This window comes from Hyaena hyaena, unplaced genomic scaffold (assembly GCF_003009895.1).
Source record: "Hyaena hyaena isolate Hyena2069 unplaced genomic scaffold, ASM300989v1 scaffold_31, whole genome shotgun sequence".
NCBI classification, from domain to species: domain Eukaryota; kingdom Metazoa; phylum Chordata; class Mammalia; order Carnivora; family Hyaenidae; genus Hyaena; species Hyaena hyaena.
In genome coordinates this window covers 4,728,659-4,745,894 of record NW_024080664.1, presented here as the reverse complement: position 1 = coordinate 4,745,894, position 17,236 = coordinate 4,728,659, and the positions used below count along the sequence as shown (strand labels likewise).

The 17,236-nt window shown below is 55.3% G+C and overlaps 1 protein-coding gene across 4 annotated transcripts in view; it reads left to right on the top strand.

Moving 5' to 3' along the window:
- The window catches only part of AGAP1 (ArfGAP with GTPase domain, ankyrin repeat and PH domain 1), a 538,356-nt gene that overhangs the window by 194,523 nt on the left and 326,597 nt on the right, over window positions 1–17,236 (top strand). For 2 of the 4 annotated variants that reach the window (XM_039228589.1, XM_039228587.1), the window contains exon 4: window positions 462–473. The exons of the other annotated variants lie outside the window; for them this stretch is intronic. In XM_039228589.1, coding sequence (XP_039084520.1) covers window positions 462–473 — 12 coding nt within the window. The remainder of the gene's footprint in view (window positions 1–461; window positions 474–17,236) is intronic. 4 annotated transcript variants of the gene reach the window in all.

The following is a 17,236-nucleotide window of genomic DNA, read 5'->3' as shown; positions in this document are numbered from 1 at the left end:
TTCCTATCCAACAGTCCTGGCGTTTCCAATGTTAATCCAGGGTCACCCCTTTAAACGTGACTCGGACATTTGTCTGTTCCGGATACTAAGTCTGTACGCAATTCGTACGGACTGTTACGTAGTCACAGATGGGTACCACCACCGCACATCTGAGTATGTTTCCCCCATATAGTGTATTCTAAACATTGAAGAATCATTTTGCATGAGAGCAAGAGATTTCTTTTGCCATTAGGCTTTTGCTTCTTGAGTTAACATGTTCATGTTTTATTTTTTGCTTTAAGTAGAGTTAAGGCAGTGCAGTGACAGGAAGCCACAGAACCCCTGTGTTCTTTAACGCACGTAGAGTTCACAGGTAGTTTTCTGAGTTGTATTTTCTCTCCGTGTAACCTTTTAAAATCCAACTCTGAGACACTGAATTTCTGGTTCCTTCTTTTTCTTACTGGCTGTTCCATTCTTTGCAGATATGGATGCAGGTAACTATACATTTTCTTCATGGCAGAACTTGTGTTGTTGGAAGAGAGAGGAGAGACCCAACTTCACACTGTAGTGTTCCCTTCCCTCCTCGTTCTGTGTGTCACCCGATTTTGTTTCATTTCATCCTTTGATTTCAGTTGAACATTTCACCCTGTTTTGTCCCTTAGATGTCTTCTTAGGAGTAGCTTCCGTGTTTCCTGTAACACCTGTTCTAGCATTTAACTCTCGTCCGTAACCATTCAGAAAAGTCCGGAAGGCTGGCATTGTGGGCCCTTCGGGGCTCTGCTGTCACTGTGCAGAATTCCGCCACCCCATTGTCACAGCCTCGTGGTGGTCACCTCAGGGAAAGGCCCGCTTTTCCGTTGTCCACGGGGAGAGGGGGGCTTAGGGCGGTGGGTTATCTAGGCTCCCGGGTGGGGATAGGAGGGAAGCAGGGCGGCTGTCTGATGGAGGACATTTCTAGCACATGCTAGAAAACGGCATGGTTTGGAGACGGGGTTCGGGGGGGCGTGTGTGGGCAAGGACAGAAGGATCCAGGTCTTTCTGGCTTCTTCCCTGGGGTCTGCTCTGCTCTGTGCTGGTGTTGAATTTGTTCCTTGGTTTCTGAGCGTGGAATTTAGTCGTTTTGATTCCACGTGGAGAGTAGGAACATCATTCTCGGGCTTTCTGCCTTCTCACCGGGTTAGGCGGCGTGTGGGTCAGTGGCCCCAGTGCTGAGGGACTGGCTGGCCTGAACTCACACGGTCCCCTGCTCCGCTACATCTGCCTGCACTCTCCTTAGATGCTCCGGTTTCCGCCGGGGCCGCCGGTGACCTGGTGCGGGCCCTGGTCGTGCCGCCGGCGCTCTGGCGTCGGGCTCGGCGTCCGGTGTGGTCAGTGTGGGAGGCCCGGAGCCGAGGACGCTGTTCCCGTCCCCACGCGGCGCGCTTCTGTGATTTCTGTGGCTTCTTCTGCTTCCCCACTTGCTATTTCCATCGCATTTGGAGCTGTGGTTTCTTTGCCGGGAGCCTTTACATTTTGTTGAGCATAAAGGCATTTTCCTTGAATGTTCCTGCTTCAGAAGTAGTAAAAATTGTACCCAGCGGGGTGACTTAAACCGTGGTCTCTAATGAACGCACTGCTTTCACACATTTTATTCTACTGAAATTTCATAGCGTCACATACAGTTTTAAAAATGCGTGATTTCAAAGGGTAGGGGCGTGAGTGGCTGCAGCGAGGGCATGCCTGTCCCCACCGTGACGCCCCTCCCCCTCCCTTCCTCCAGTGGGGCCTGTGTCCAGGGCCTCTTGAACCAGGGGAAGGACTCTCAGTGATGTTCTCCCTCGACTTGCAGGGCTCAGTATGCCCACCTGTGTTCTCACGCGGCCCCGGGTCACGGCAGGGGCTGCCACGTGCGCCCTAGGGACATGCGTCCGGGCGTCTGGCCGCAGAAGGAACTGGGGCCAGGTGCCGCCCTGTGCCGGGAACCCCGGAGGCCGCAGTGAATCTCTGTCCTCCAGGGGCTGCCCGCACGTGCCGTCCTGGGGGCCACGACCCTGCCACTCACACAGGGAGCCGACCCCCACTTCCTGTCCACGTGCCTGGCCGAGTTCGGGACAGCAGGAGAATCGGGTTATTTCTGGAAGGACAGGGACCAGGAGAGCCTGGGTTTGTCACCGCCAGGGAGCCCATGCCTAGACAGTGATTACAGTTCTTGTTGAGTGTGGTAACACCGGGGGCCTGTACCTGCTTCATCGAGAAGCTTCACATCCAGAACGTTCTGGAGTCAGGATGTACCGAGTCGTTGCCCAGGTTTGCGGAGCGTGTCCAGTGAAGGGACCCTGTCCTGCGTGTGCCGGCGGCAGGTGAAGCCGATTGTAGCTTGGCCCCACCTGCGGCAGCTCACGGAGACTGAAGGTCAGGTTCTCGGGCAGCTAGCGGGTGACGGGCATCTCCAGCGCCACGCTGGGGCGGTGCCCGTGGAGGGAGCCACGCGGCCCGCCCGCGGCTGATTTGTCCTCCTCTTCCTCTCGCGGCCGCTGGTGACCAGCTGTAGTGACTGGTCGCACGCGGCAGTGACTTCAGGCGGGAGGCTTGCTGCTGCCGGGCTCTGAGGGCTGCCGCGCACCTGGCGCCCTCCTGCCCTCCCCTGGCCGTCCCTTGACTTAATGGGCGTGTGAGTGTCCTTCGGCGTTGCTCTGACCCATGACGGGACCCGTAGGTGGCAGGCGGTGTGAGGCGGGGAAGGGACGAGTCCTCCGTCCCTAACGCTCTGGTGCGGGATGACCCCAGACTTTTGCCGGAACGTACTTTGCATCAGATCGGTTGTGATTGCATCTCCCATCTGTGTGATTCGTCCTCGCTGATATTTTACCCTCGTAGGAAGGAGAGTCGACGCGATTTTAGTAATTTTAAAGATGCAGTTTAAATGAGGGATGGATTTCAATATTATGTGGGGTTTTTTAACTAGGAAGTTAGCAAGCAAAAGTGGGCACCTCCCCGGGGCGCCCGCGAGTCCATCAGAGTAATCCGAGGAGTAAAATTTTGTGCAGGCAAATATCCGGTCAGCCGTGCATGTGCCTATGTGCGTGTGTGGGGTGTGTGTGTGTGTGAGTGAGAGTCCTAAGGCCGCCACAACAAATGACTACAAACCGAGTGGCTTAAATCAGCAGAACTTCATTGTCACAGCTCTGCAGCCAGAAGCCTGAGATGAAGGTGTTGGTGTGGTTGGTTCTTTCTGGAAGGCTCTGAGCACGAGTCTGTTCTGTGCCGCAGCTGCTGACAGCTCTCGGCGCCCCTTGGCTTGGAGACTGATCACTGCCATCTCTGTCCCTGCCGTGCGACATTCTTCCCGTGTCCTTGTCTCTGTGTCCAGATTTCCCTCTTCTCGTGGGGGCGCTGGTCCCTGGGTGTAGGGTCGCCTCCCGTTCTCTGGTCTGACCTCCTCTTCATCGCACCTGCCAAGATCTAGATGAAGCCACACACAGGCGTCGGGGCCAGGGCTTGACCATCTCTCTTGTGGCTGGAATCCGTCCCACGCCTGGCGCTCCCTGTGTTGCACACACGCAGTGTGCAAGCAGAAGCTGCAGGCGGCACCGTGTTGCCTGCCCCCTCCTGGCGGCGGGAGGAGTGAGGCGGGACCCTGGCTCTTCCGGGGAGGCCTCGCTGCTGGCTCCCTCACGGATGAGATGAGTGCGCGTGTGACCTTCACCCCTCTGATGGGAATTTCACGGCTGCCATTCACCTTCAGTAAAAGGAAGCAGATGAAAATTACCCCTTTGCTATCGATGCCCTATTAATAGCCGCTAATTAGAATTGTGAATGATGTTTTGGGCTTGTAATTGGAGTTTCCACCGCGTGTATGTGCTTCGCATTCACAGTGCACTCCCCCCTCCCCACCACAGACCCCCGTGACCGCCATGCGGCGTTTAACTCTCTCCCTTTGAAACTAAGAAAACGAAAGAGGAACGGAAACCAGGCTGTCCAGTGTCCAGTGGGAATTTGACAGCGTGGACCTGCCCTGAGCCCCTGCACCCCGTGCAGGCTGGGAGGCTGTGGGCTACGGCGTCTGGAGAGACTGAGCTTTAGAATGGGACCACTGCCCTGAGACCTGGTGTCCGGGACACCCCTCAGTTCTTCCCCCTCATGCTGTGGACCCTGCTGAGCTGTGCGGACGGCTGTGCGGAAGCGCCCAGAGCCCGGGGCCGCTCACACCCAGAGCCGCCTTCTTGGGGGGGTGCAGGGGATGGGCCCACGAGCTAAGACGGGACTCAGCAGCCCGGTGGTTTGAGTGGAAGGTTTTAAGGTCACTGGAGACAGGCTTAAGAATGGCCACGGACCCTCCTTCCTGTGATTATAAAATTAATGGCTCTTAGCTAAGTTTTCAAGGAAGTACTGGAATGAAACGGGGCAGAAGGTACCGGGGTGCCCGTCCCTAGTTGTGGATGTCACGTGCGGGCGGACAGCTCTGTGGCCCCCGCCCCCTGCGGCGGGCACGTACTGGCGGCGAGGTCCCTTCGAGCCGGCTGCCCCTCCCCTAGTCCTGACACAGGACCCTGCCTGCGTCGGTCTCAGGGCAGCAGATCTGTTCTCAGGAGCACATGCGTCGGAAATATTTTTTTTAATGAATGTTTACTTAGTTGCTTAGACACAAACCATGTGGGAAACACTTAGCCATATTTTCTGGGACACATGAGATGCATTTAGGCTGGCCACCCCCAGAACCCTTTCCAAATCGAATAAACGTAAGAAACATTTTTGTCAGCTACCACCGCTCAACAGATGTTAGGGCTTATTTCTAAACACGTCCTTTTGTGCTGTTTAACGTTCCAGTGAAAAAAATCTGTAAACTCTAATAAAAGTTGAGTCGTTTTGAAATCTAGCCACTTAAATGTTTTCAACATAATTTTACCATGTTACCCATAACCAAGTGGTTATGTGTCCCTGATAATTTTTTTTTTTTTTTTAATTTCTAGGAGAGAGAGAGAGAGACAGCATGAGCAGGGGAGGGTCAGAGAGAGAGGGAGTCACAGACTGAAACAGGCTCCAGGCTCTGAGCTGGCAGTCAGCACAGAGCCCGACGCGGGGCTCGAACCCATGAACCGCGAGATCATGACCTAAGCGAAAGTCGGACGCTTAACCGACTAAGCCACCCAGGCGCCCCCTTGATAATTTTTTAACGAGGGTTATCTGTAAACCTTAAGATTACGAGCAGCCATCTGGTAGGTTGGTTTAATAGTCTGATCTTTCACTTCCCTGATGGGTTCAGACCAGCCTCTGACCGCGGAAATGTCACTGAGCTCTCCTTTCTTCCGTCCGCAGTGTAGTCCGTTAACTCTGTCCTCTCCCAGTGAGCACACACGGAGGCTCAGGTGATGTCCAGAGTAGGTGAAGGCTACTAAAATTCCTAGTAGAGCCACCAAGAAACAGTAAAAGAGAAGCATATTCTACATGGAAGAGAAAGCTGTAAAGTAAGAATAAAGAGGGGGGGTGCCTGGGGGGCTCAGTCGGTGAGCGTCCGACTTCAGCTCAGGTCATGATCTCACGTGCCTGAGTTCGAGCCCCACGTCGGGCTCTGTGCTGACAGCTCAGAGCCTGGAGCTGCTTCAGATTCTGTCTCCCTTTCTGTCTCCGCCCCTCCCCTGCTCGCGCACGCTCTCTCTCTCTCTCAAAAATAAGTAAATATAAAAAAATGAGGTCATCGTGGTTTTGGCCTTGAGAACCTTGGCAGATCAAATTGTGTCTAGAGTTGGTCATCTGGAACTCAGAACACATCTTCCCACGTTGTGATTAATTCATCAAGAAACTGTGCTCCTTCTAGAGAGAGAGGAGGGCCTTCTGGACGAAGAGCTGTATTCCCTGAGCTCCCGGGAGGGCGCGTGCTGGCTTCTGCCGGGACGGGCCCCAGGGCCCCAGCCGCGAGGCTCACCCCCGCCCCTGGACTCGGGGCCCCACGCAGGCCGGTGTGTGCTGTCTGTCCACACAGCCTCTGCCTTCCTGAGACCCCTCCTGACACCACACGTTATCACAAAACCGTTTCCTTACCAGGGAAGAGGCGAGGAGGGCTCAGAAAGGTTCACCCTTGCAGTTGCAGATGATTTTTTCCTACGGAACCATTAACACCAAAGGTGTTTTCCTAAAGCTTTAAATGCGTGACCTTTGTATTGGAAATGAGAACGCGGTCACTGGGTCCGTCAGAGCTGACCCCTTCCCCCATCAGGTGCCTTCACTCAGCTCCCTTGCTGCCTGTCTTGGGCCCAGATTCTTGTCCTCTAGGCAGATGTTCTGGTCCCTCCCACTTCTTGCTCCCGTGGGCTTTGTGCTCGACTAGGTCTCCTCCCCATTGGTGGCAAGCAGTTCGTGGGTGGCCTGGTGACCACAGGACCCTTAGTGTTGGGGGGGGTAGTGAATTGTTTCTGTGGCTCCAGCAGGGGCTCGGGCGTGCCTCTGGCTGCCTTGCTGGGGGTCCCGTAGTTTTCCTGTGTTGTGACCGATCTGGCCCGTAGCTCTTCCTCCCAGACTCACGGATCTGGAGTCTGGGTTTGCAGGCTGACAGCCAGGTGCCCTGGAGGTGCCCCGGGCACTGCTGTTCTCGCCCCAGAGCTGCCCCTGGTGAATCTCTGTCACTCCTGCGGTGTTGCTTTGGCTGTGGACCTGGGGCTTCTCAGGCATTGCGTTTCCTTCTTGATTTTCAAGGGCAGAAAACTTTGTAATGTTAGGCATTTGATCGGATCTTCAAGCATCCGCTCTCAGAACCCTTTTTTTCTGTCCTCCCCCCCCCCCCCCCCCCCCCCCCCCCCCCCCCCCCCCCCCCCCCCCCCCCCCCCCCCCCCCCCGCCCCTGCTCCCCCCCACCCCTCCCCCCCCCCCCCCCCCCCCCGCAATGTCCTCAACTCACCACCTCTCCTTCCCCCTCCATCTGTTTCCCGGGTCCTGGGAGGTGGGAGAGCTCACGCACTTGTAACCGTTCCTCAGCGAGGGCAATCTGACCGTCGGGGTTGAGAGGCTTTCTGGGGGAGGTAGTGCAGAGAGGGAGAAATCCTGGGCTGAGGCCAGCCTAGGGGCAAACGGAAGAGAGGAGGGTGAGGGACATGCCATGTCTGGGCCAGAGAGGAGGGAACAGGGGCTGAGAGACGCTCCCTGCGTGGCCAGGGGTCAAGGTGGAGAGATTAACATCCCAGAGGAGGCTGGGTGTGAATTTGAAAGTATGGAGCTCACGTTTCAGTTGTGGCTCATTAGAGATGGAGCAGTCAAGGTCAACAAGGTCAACGTCATCTGCAGAACATGTGACATCCTGTCTGACCACACGTGTTTGCACTTCCGGCTCCAAGTGTGAGTTCCCCTCTGGGGTCCTGGCCAGCTCCGGGGGTAAGACTTGGTGGGAGGGAGAGGGAGATAAAAGTTTGCAGCGGTGGGTGGGCCAAGTGCCAGAAAGAATTCCCTGGGGAACCTGCTGTATAAAGAAAGTGCCCTTGAACTCCCCTCCGGGTCACATGCTCCTGAGGAGTCAGGCACCTCCAGCCTGAGGGTGGAGCACAGCAGGAACCTCCCCGTACTCTGAGAAGGACCGGCCCGTGGGGTGTGTCCACACGCGTGCACGTGTACAAGCTACCAGTGACCCACTAAAGATGACAGTTTTGTATGGTGGATGGGAGTTCACGGATGACTGAGCCAGGCCAGAAGCAGAAAGCAGATTGTACCTCCGCGTGGTGGTGTATCCATGCTGGCCGGCTTCCTGGAGGTGGTGTGTTGGGAGACTCTGAGGCAGGAAGAGTAGGAGGTGTGGTGAGCAGGCGACGCCTGTCCTGGGTCTGGAAGCGGCTTCCCTTCTGGTCACGTGGCCCCACCAAGCCCCGTGTGAAGCCGGCCCTTGTTACCCTTTTCTGAGTCCCATTTTTTTTTTTTAAAGCGTTTTGCTTTAAAAAATAACCTCACAAACAGAAGAAAACAGCGCTTGCTCTTTGAGGGCCGCTTGAGTCCCTTGATGGTGTGGAGAGCACGGAACGGGGCTCGGCACGCAGCCTGTCTCGCGGGGTGTCCTTGCCTCCGAGCCGCAGGACGAGGGGTGCGGCTTCGGGCTGCCTGGAGGAGGGAGGCTCAGCGCCCGGCCGAGAGCGGGGGACACAGGGAGGGACTGTCAGAGCCCGGTGGGGGGGTCCTGCGTAGCCTGGCAGTGGGTCAGGGCGGATGCCCTGTGGCGTCTCCCCCTGCAGGCCCTCCTGAGGAATGGCTGATGCGGGAGCATTCTGGAGGGAGTCGGGGAGGCAGCACCCCAGGCTCCTGATGGGCCGTGACTGGAGCCTGGCTTTGGAGAGGGACGTGGGGACAGGCTCGGGGGCTGGAACTGATGGACGTGCTGATGGAGGGCTGCGGCCCCGCTCATGCCCAGGCCCCCGCGGCCCCTCAGCAGTGCTGCTGCTCAGTAGTCCTGAGACACCTGGCGTGTGGCCGTCTGGGGCCCTGTGTCCTCTCCGGCCCAGGCAGGTGCCTGACTGTGCCCCGGTGGCCAGTGCAAGCTAATCTTGTTCCGGAATGTTCCAGATGCATCTTCCTGGGCCTTGCGGGTCAGCTTCGGCTTGAGCAGCCGCGACACACAGGGACACACGCAGGCCCCACCCCCGGGGCGCCCAGGGCAGCCCTTCTCCTCCAGCGCTTTGTGGGCTCCGCGCCAGGCCTGGGTGCAGCCCACGCCCTGCGCTGGCCGCTGCAGGTGTTCTCGGGGACAGGCCTGGACACAGGCCTCCTGGGCCCCTTCCAGTGAGGGACATGCACTGTTTCTGCAAGGGACATGCACTGTTTCCGCGGGACGCTCCCTGCCCTGGAGTCTCCAGAGAGAGGGGGGAGCGTAGCGCTCTCAACGTGGACGAGGTGCCAGTGTCAGGGCAAGCAGTGGCGGAGGGGAGAGGGACTCTCCTGCAGTGCTGCCTCGCCCCTGCTCGGCTGTCATGCCCGTGAGCCCAAAGCCTTATCGCTTTTTTAAAGCTTTGTAAAAATAAATAAGCCAATAAACAGAAACCCAACAGAAAAGAAGAATACGGCCCACAGTGCCTGAGGTGTTTGTTGTCTGGCCCTTGATACAGACGGTTTGCTGACTGCTTCCTCCCCAGAGCATGGAAATGACATCAGCTCCTTAAGACATGCAGCGTTTCTCGGTTTCTCCGTAGGGCCCCATCTAACAGTGAGCCACCTGTTTTCATTTCTTGAAGCAGAGCTACCTGACAGGAGCCTTCTTTAAAGCCATTACTTTGACATATTCGGTTCTAGGATTGCGTATTTTAAAATAGAGTTTACATGGGGCGTCTGGGTGGCTTAGTCAGTTGAGCATCCGACTTTCGCTCAGGTCATGATCTCGCGGTTCGTGGGTTTGAGCCCCGCATCGGGCTCTGTGCTGACAGCCAGCTCAGAGCCTGGAGCCTGTTTCAGAGTCTGTGTCTCCCTCTCTCTCTGACCCTCCCCTGCTCACGCTGTCTCTCTCTCTCTCTCCTAGAAATAAATAAAAATATTTTTAAAAAAATAGAGTTTACGTGACGACACATTATTATTATTTTTGTTTCTATGGAAAGTTATTTTCACATGGATAACACTGTTGAGAACAGTAAGTCTGAGGGACTGAGGGAGGGTCTGCGAGTGTGCCAGGAGCTGGAGAGCCCACCACTCAGCCTCTGTGCTCCCTCCCCGCTCGCTCTCGCTCCCGCCCTGACCCTCCAGGCCACAGGTAGCGTCACAGGTCCAGGAAACCTTGTTGAAATATCCCAGGGGGGGAGTGTGCGCCCAACTCTGCAGTGCTCTCTGTACCTGTACCTTTTCTTAATGCTTCAAATAAATTCCCAAAATATGAAATAATAAAAGAAGCCATAAGTGTCTTTTACTCCAGAGAAACAAATGTGCAAGACTCAATCTACTTCATTCGGTGTCACCACCCCTGCTCTTGCAGGGACAGCGGTAGATTCTGGAATGTTCCGGCACAACCCCAGCGGTGGGTACTGGAGCTTTTGCAGTAAACAGTGTACTAATTTGGCTATAAATCAGATTTTACTGAGCAGGGCTGTCATTATGGGACCCTTCTCTCTAGCAGGCAGATTCGGGTCGGGGCGCCCCCGCCCCCACCCCTGCCCCATCCACTCTGGGTTCTGGGGGGAGGTCTGCACCTGCTCATGGTGCCCAGCCTCCCCCTCCCTCCAAGCCTGGCTTTTCTTACCTGCTTCCTGTCCTGCCCGCTGTCCTTGACCGTCTGCTCCCTGAGGGCAGAGACTCTATCTCGTTCCCTTTGTTCCCGGCACCGACACTGTGCGCGGCACCCAGCGGGCCTTGCTCAATGCTAGTGGTGGCTCAGAAGACCACGGCCGGGTCCATCCGGTGCAAGGAGGAAACGCCGAAGGGGCCAGGGAGCAAGTCCAAGTGGAGATGAAGGACAGGATCACACGTAGCAACACTCCTGCCTGCGGCTAATAAGAACCACAGAGAGTCATCGGCGTGTAAATCAGATATGTTCTGTCGCTTTGTTACTTTATCACTTGCTCACGTTGGAAGCCTGGCCTGAGATTAGAAACCCATCCCACACTTAGGTAAGTGCCCAGACCCCGTTAGCAGAGGCTTGGAGAATCTTCTCTATGGAGTCTGTGAAGGAACACCCTGGGGGACTTGCTGAGTCACCAGCTGCTCGGACCTGTTCTCCTAGGTCTTCCGGAACACGTGAAGGTAGGAAAAGTGTTAGGGAAGGTCTCGTGCGAATCAGAGCCCTGTCTTCTCCTGCCTGGTTGGCGCCGCCTTGGCGTGCTCCTGTTTCACGGGATTTGCAGGGCGAGACCCTCTAAGTGCAAGTTTCCCTTTGGAAATCACAAAGTCGTCATCGTAACGTAGCAGTTACGAGCTGATGTTCGTGAGGCCCCTGTGATGTTTAAGGACCCTGATGGGCAGCTGACGTGAACTAGCGAGTGCCCCTCCCCCCCATGGCTGCAGGTGCTGTTCTTACCTGAGGGCTCATGGGAACCGCTCAAGGCGTGGGCCCGGGGTTGACCTTGGTAGGCGGCTCTGCGTCCATTTCCCTTTGTTGCTGCCCGGAGGCTCCAGAACCCGACATCACCACCTTCAGATCGTCAGCTGGGCTCGGGTGCTTGGAAGGACCTCGGGTCCCTGTGTGCGCGGAGCTCCGCCGACCACCGTCCACCGCAGGTGCTTGACCCCGGAACTGAGTCCTGGGGAGGAGTGAAGACCTCTGGGCTTAGGTCCTAGTTTCCCCAAACAGGAGACTCCCGAGTGTGTGGAGCCAGGGCCAACGGGCTGGGCGAGTGGAGGAGGCCTGGCTCACGATGCCTGGGCCGGGGACAGAGGCAGGGCCCGAGGCTAGAGGCCTGGGTGGCCGGCATCACCCCTGGAGCCTGCGGCGAGGGCAGGGGGTGGGGAGTCGTTCGCACGCAGAGGTCTTTCTGCAGGACGCTCCCCGTGTTGCAGAGTGGACCCTGGACACCTGCAGAAGGAAACCGGGTGCCTTGGGCTCTGTGGCCTCCCTGCCTCCCTCCCTGCCCGCCTGCCTTCTGCGCTGGCTGACAGCGCCGGGCATATTTTATTCTTTGCAGGAGCTGACCTTCTGCAGCTCTTAGTACAGAGAACTTTGGGCGGAGAATGCTAGCGTACAGCAGTGTTAGAGGGTGCCTCTGTGGGGGAGGGGCGCTAATACTATGTAGTGAGAATGATCTCGGGTCTTGGCTGGGGCAACCCACCCCACACACCTGCCCGGAGTTGCTGGGTTTAGTTTAGCCTCAAGAACGACATCAGCCAGAGGAGGGAACTCTCAGTGGGTTTTCTGTATTAAACTGCTGGTTTGCGTGTCCCTCAAAGCTCTTGGAAGCTAAGACATGAGGAAATTACCACTGTCAGGAAGCACACCACTTCCGCAGACGTTTAATTTCCCAGCTTCTGTTTGAGCAGCAGCAGCAGCAGCAGCAGATTTCCGCGGGGCCTCTGAGCGTGGCCGCTGGCGCGTCTGCTGGTCCTTCGATAACGTGGCTCATCGGGGACAGCGCAGAGCTCACTCACTCTGGGAACACAAAAGAGGGCGTCAGGTTCCCCGGGGCCAGTGTCCAGTCCGCCTTCTTGTCATGTTAATTTTGGTTCTGTTGGCTTCAGGTCGAGATATCCTGAGCTGCACGAGTGACACTTAAAAAATTTATGTATATCAACCTGTTTGTTTTTTCAGGGTGTCTTTCCAGTGAAATAGATCCCTGAGTATTTAAAAAAAATTTTTTTTAACATTTATATTTATTTTTGAGAGACAGAGAGCGACGGAGAATGAGCAGGGGAGGGGCAGAGAGGGGGAGACACAGAATCCGAAGCAGGAAGCAGGCTGTCAGCACAGAGCCCGATGTGGGGCTTGAACCCACCAACCGTGAGATCATGACCTCGGCCAAAGTCGGATGCTTAACCGACAGCCCCCCAGGCGCCTCAGATCCCAGAGTATTAAAGGAAAAGGAATGGCTGGACTTTACAACTCCCATGTTGAATTAATGAAAGCAACTGCTCTCGTTCTGTGGAATTGTCCAGACAGCGCCTCCCTCACTCCCCCACCCCCAAAATCACGGCAAGCACTAAATGCCCTGTGACCTATCCCGGAGTCAGCTAGTGAACTACCTAGTAACCTCAGCTGACTCCTGTCACACAGACGGCTGTCACCACACGTGTGTCCGGCTTGTTGGTCAGGACACAGCGGGACATGCCCTGTAGCAAGGCACTTGTGTGCATAAGTTTCAGGTGCAGACATGAGCAGGACGAGGTTTTTAAAAGACCAGACCAAAGCCGCCACTCTCCTGACATTCCAAAAGGTGGGTTTCTGCGTTTACGTAGGAGTTCGCCAGGCACAGTCAAATATATGTGCACCATGGACTTGGTTCATTGTTAACTATGACACGGTTCCAGAACTATGCACATATATAAATGCTCATTAAAGTGACCATTTTTAAAAGCCTGGAAAGAAGTTCTTTTGAGGAACTTTGAGACCCTGCAGCTGGGTAAGAAGCCCACCTTTGCTGGCAGGTGCAGTTTTTCTCCAGGGCCACTGTCTTTTATCTTTTTTTGTTTTTATGGTTTATTTTTGAGAGAGAGCGAGAGGACATGTGCACAAGCCAAGGAGGGGCAGAGAGAGAGAATCCCAAGCAGGCTCCGAGCTGTCAGCACTGAGCCTGACACCAGGGCTCAAACTCATGAACCCTGAGGTCATGACCTGAGCCAAAACCAAGAGTCAGACGCTTATCCAACTGAGCCCCCCCCCCACCCCTGCCCACGCCCTCTTTTCTCGTCTTTAAAGTGATGTTGAGGGTCTGTGTCACTTTCTCCTGGAACATCCTATGCTCTTCTGGTCTGCCGATTCAGATCTTGCTGCATTTCTGGAAAATTCCTTTGTGGATTATCTCTGAAGGGTCTTGTAGTGCTTTTTGGAGAAATTTGTTGTCAGCGGCCGCATTTATGCTCTCGTCAGACAGCTCTGTCCTTGGCTCGCTTGCGCCCCAGGAGCCCCCCCATCTTGCCATCCCAGCAGCTGTTTTATTTCAAGCTGCCTCCGTCCGAAACTCCTGTTCCTTATGCTTCTCAAATCTTACTCGTTAGTTCCAAAGTGTTATGTTGGTCCTCGGTTCTAGAGTTTTCCATTTCATCTCCTATTTGAAATCCCCCCGCCCCCCCGGCATTCCCGTCGGTTGGAAGGACTGCTCCGAGTTGCGTTAGAGAGGGAGGCGTATGTTTTCATCTCGCTTGGCTCTCGGGTTGCGTGCTTCCTTCCTGCCCCCCCCCGCCCCCCCCCCCCGCCTCCACCCGCCCTTGGGTGCTGTCCTTACCATTTCCCCAGCCACCTGCTCCTCCTCTCTGCCCAGACGGGGGCCGCTCCTGGCTCTGCCCTGGGGCCCCTGCGGGGCCCCCGACACTGGCTGCGGCCCCCGAGGCGGCTTCTCTCGCTCATTCCAAGTCAGGCATGGGGTGTGCAGAGGCCCCCCGCCATCTGGCTCCCCGTGGTAGGAGGCACCCCCAGTCTCGAGTGTCCTGGAGCAGAGGGCTGGGCCGCTCTGCTCACGTTGTCACTGACCAGACCTCAGCCCTGCACGCAGACCCCTGCAGGGAGGCGCCTGGGCCGCAGGACCTGAGGCTGGTTGTGACTGTGCTGGAGAACCGCGGTGCGTCACCGCGCCCGCCCGGGAACCGCCTCCAAACCACGGTTACAGACGGCGGGTCCGCGTTCCCTGGGAATTTGCGGACGTCCTGGACCAGGGTCTCTTCACTCATGGGGCGGGCGGGGGGGGGGGCCGGGGAGATGGAATACATGTCATTCCCCGCCCCCCTTCCCTGCATTGCGGAGTTCTGTTCGCCTCCGGAGCGCCTTAGGGCTGTCTGTCCGCATCTGCCGCTCTGTTGCCTCCTCCTCTCGGGGCCTTGGAGGCTGCGGTCAACCCCTCGGCGGGGGGGGGGGGTGGGGGTAGGAGCCCTGTGCTGTGCAGCCCGAGAGTCTTCTTTTTTATCTTCAGGCCACTGTTTTCGAGGTTTTATTATGCGAAGCTACACCCCTTTTCTCAGTAGACCCTGAATTTTCTTTCTCCTGCTGTTTACTTTCTTCCCTTCGTTTTATTAGGAATAAAGGAAAGGAAACTCAGTTACAGCGAAGTTCATGTCTGCCATCTTAACCTAGAACTTGGCTTCTTTCCCGATCTTCCTTCGTCACTTTACTTGGATCCGGGTGAAACGAAGTCCTCAGACACCCTGGCCTGCCCGAGGAAAGAACGTGTTTCACCCTCATTTTACCGGAGTCGTGACCCTGAGAGTTTTACCCCTGGAAGTACTTAGCAACCAACTGCGCACTGATCCTTGCCGCTGGCCCCTTTCTGTGGTTGTTACTTTTTTTTTTCTCTTTTTTTTGGTAAACAATGTAGGTTTTCCAAAAAATTGGCAGAGGAAATGAAATCTGACTCAGTTAAGTTTTTTAAACGAATGCGTAACCGATGAGACTTTTCCCTTGCATAAAAATAATAACATGGCCCCAAATTCCTTTTAAATGTCACAGTACAAAACTTCTGTAAAACCTCCACTTTAATAAGTCACTGACTCTGGTATTTTCATCACATTTTAAAAGACAAAAATAACTTGAAAAAATTTCAGGCACGTTCCAGTGATGGATTTTTTTAATATTCTCCCAGGGAGAAATAAAGTCATAGTCTTTTTCAACGTGTCCCTCTCATTCCACTTGTCTTAAATAATTAGGAAACAGAAAAATTTGTAGATACTCGTTCTGTTTAATCGTGGGGCCAAGTGGGGAAGATCGCTGTAGGCAAACGTCAGGAAGGTTTCCGTGGCGGGGAGGGTCTACGCGGGGAGCGCAGGGGACTCTGTCCCTGTGTGTGTCCCAGCCTGGGCCACAGCCCGTGACTGCTGACTAGCCCTGCGGCCAGCTCGTGCCTGCAGCGATCCCAGCCGCGTCCTCATCAGAGGCGAGGGCGACGCCCCTCCCCTTTCCTATGGAAAAGGGAAATGATACTGTACAGATGTATTTAAAGTCAAAAATCATTTTCATCCTTTCCCAGTGCGTGAAAAAATGAAGAAAATCCACAATTAAAAAAGAAACACGGTGAGCAGGTTTCTTTTCAGTGGTCTCCGTACAGTTGGAGTTGGGAGGAGAGCAAGGAAAAGCCCCGTGGGCCCCCCCCTCCGCCACGTTCCTGATGGGCCCCTGGGTGCTGGGAGATTCCACAAAGGCCGCGAGGCTCGTCTGTAGACAGGGTGATGTCACGTGGACCCTGTCTGAGTGGAATCTCCCGTGGGGGAGAGGATCCCCGGACACATCTGGGTCTGGGTTCCTTCCTGCTACGCGCTGGCGTGGGGGCTTGGTCAGCATCTGACCTTTTCCTCCCCCGGGACAGGCGGGTGTCAGTAGTGATGTTTGTGTCCCGAGCAGCAGTGGAGATCATGTGGGAAGAAGAGTGCTTTGTGAGCTATCAAGTGTTGTAGGTCTCTGTTATTAGCATTGCTTTTTCTTGCTCAGAGAACTGTTAATGTGTTAATAGCTTTCAGTCCAAATAGATGAAATGGTAGGAACAGAAGCGTCAAATGCCTGTTGCAGTGATCACTCCCAAGAAAACTTCTTTTTAATAGGAAAATTTGGTTTGCTTCCCCCCCTCCCACCCCCAAAGCGGAATGACTGCGCCAGTGAGCACTTAGACCTCTCCGTGTAAGTCACCCTCCACTGTAGGTCATTCCCACCTGCTGGGAGTTAAATATTAGGAGGGATCCAGTTGTTTGAAGCACCCTAAGCATCCCAGATTTAAAACCTTGAAACCTTTAGAGTAATTGATGACATTGGATTGTAAGAGACTTCCTCAGGTCTCTCTGGAAGCTGTCTAGAACTGTCGTATCCCCCGGGTGCTGTTCACAGCACACCTATGTCAGCGTCCCTCTTCTTGGTGGGCACAGTCAGGTCCACCTCTTACCTGTTTTTGGAAGAAATGAAGACCCTGACTCGCTTAACAGTAGAAGCTCAAGGGCACACAGAGGTAAACGGGGACGTTCCCTAGGAAGCCTGAGAACTTGCCTTTGGGTGAACCAGAGAAATGACTAAGTCGCACATGAGGCTGAGTTCAGACCAGCAGAGACGCATGTCTTTGCCAGGTGCTTACGTGGTGCCGTTTCCCCCTGGGGGCCCCGCCACGTCTTTGGAATAGACCTGAGGACACAGGGGCACATGGGTTTTCGTCCTTGTGGAGACGCCATCACGGGTACAGGGCCAGCAGCTGCGTGTGGGCTCCAGGGCCCCGGGGTCGGCTCTCCCCTGCCCGCGGCACCCGCCGCACCTGTAGACAGGTGTGCTGGGCCGGGCACCTGTCGATGGTTCTCAGTTCGAGGTCAGGGTGGGGGACACTTTGTAAAAGTAAAACTCTCCCTGAAGTGGTTTGATGGCACATAATAATCTCTGGCAGTCTCAGGAAGTTGAGTATCACCTGTGTGATAAATTTATCGTGTCGGCAGCCGGGAAGGCTGGGCCCTGAGTACTAGGAACACAGGATTGGGTAGGATAGACCTGCAGGAAAATCATTGGAAATTGGAATATAAAATAGCCATCAAAAAATCTCTATGAAAAGTGAAGTAGGATGCGGGTTTGGTGGTGCCCACTAAAATTTTGGGAGGAAAAGATCTGATAGCTGGGACCAGATGGGGCGTCTGAATTTAAATGGCAAGAGGGTGGCCCCTGGGGAATGCGGACCCACGTGGGGCCACACACCCTTCCCTCCTGCGGCTTTGCCCTTTGTTTCTCTAAA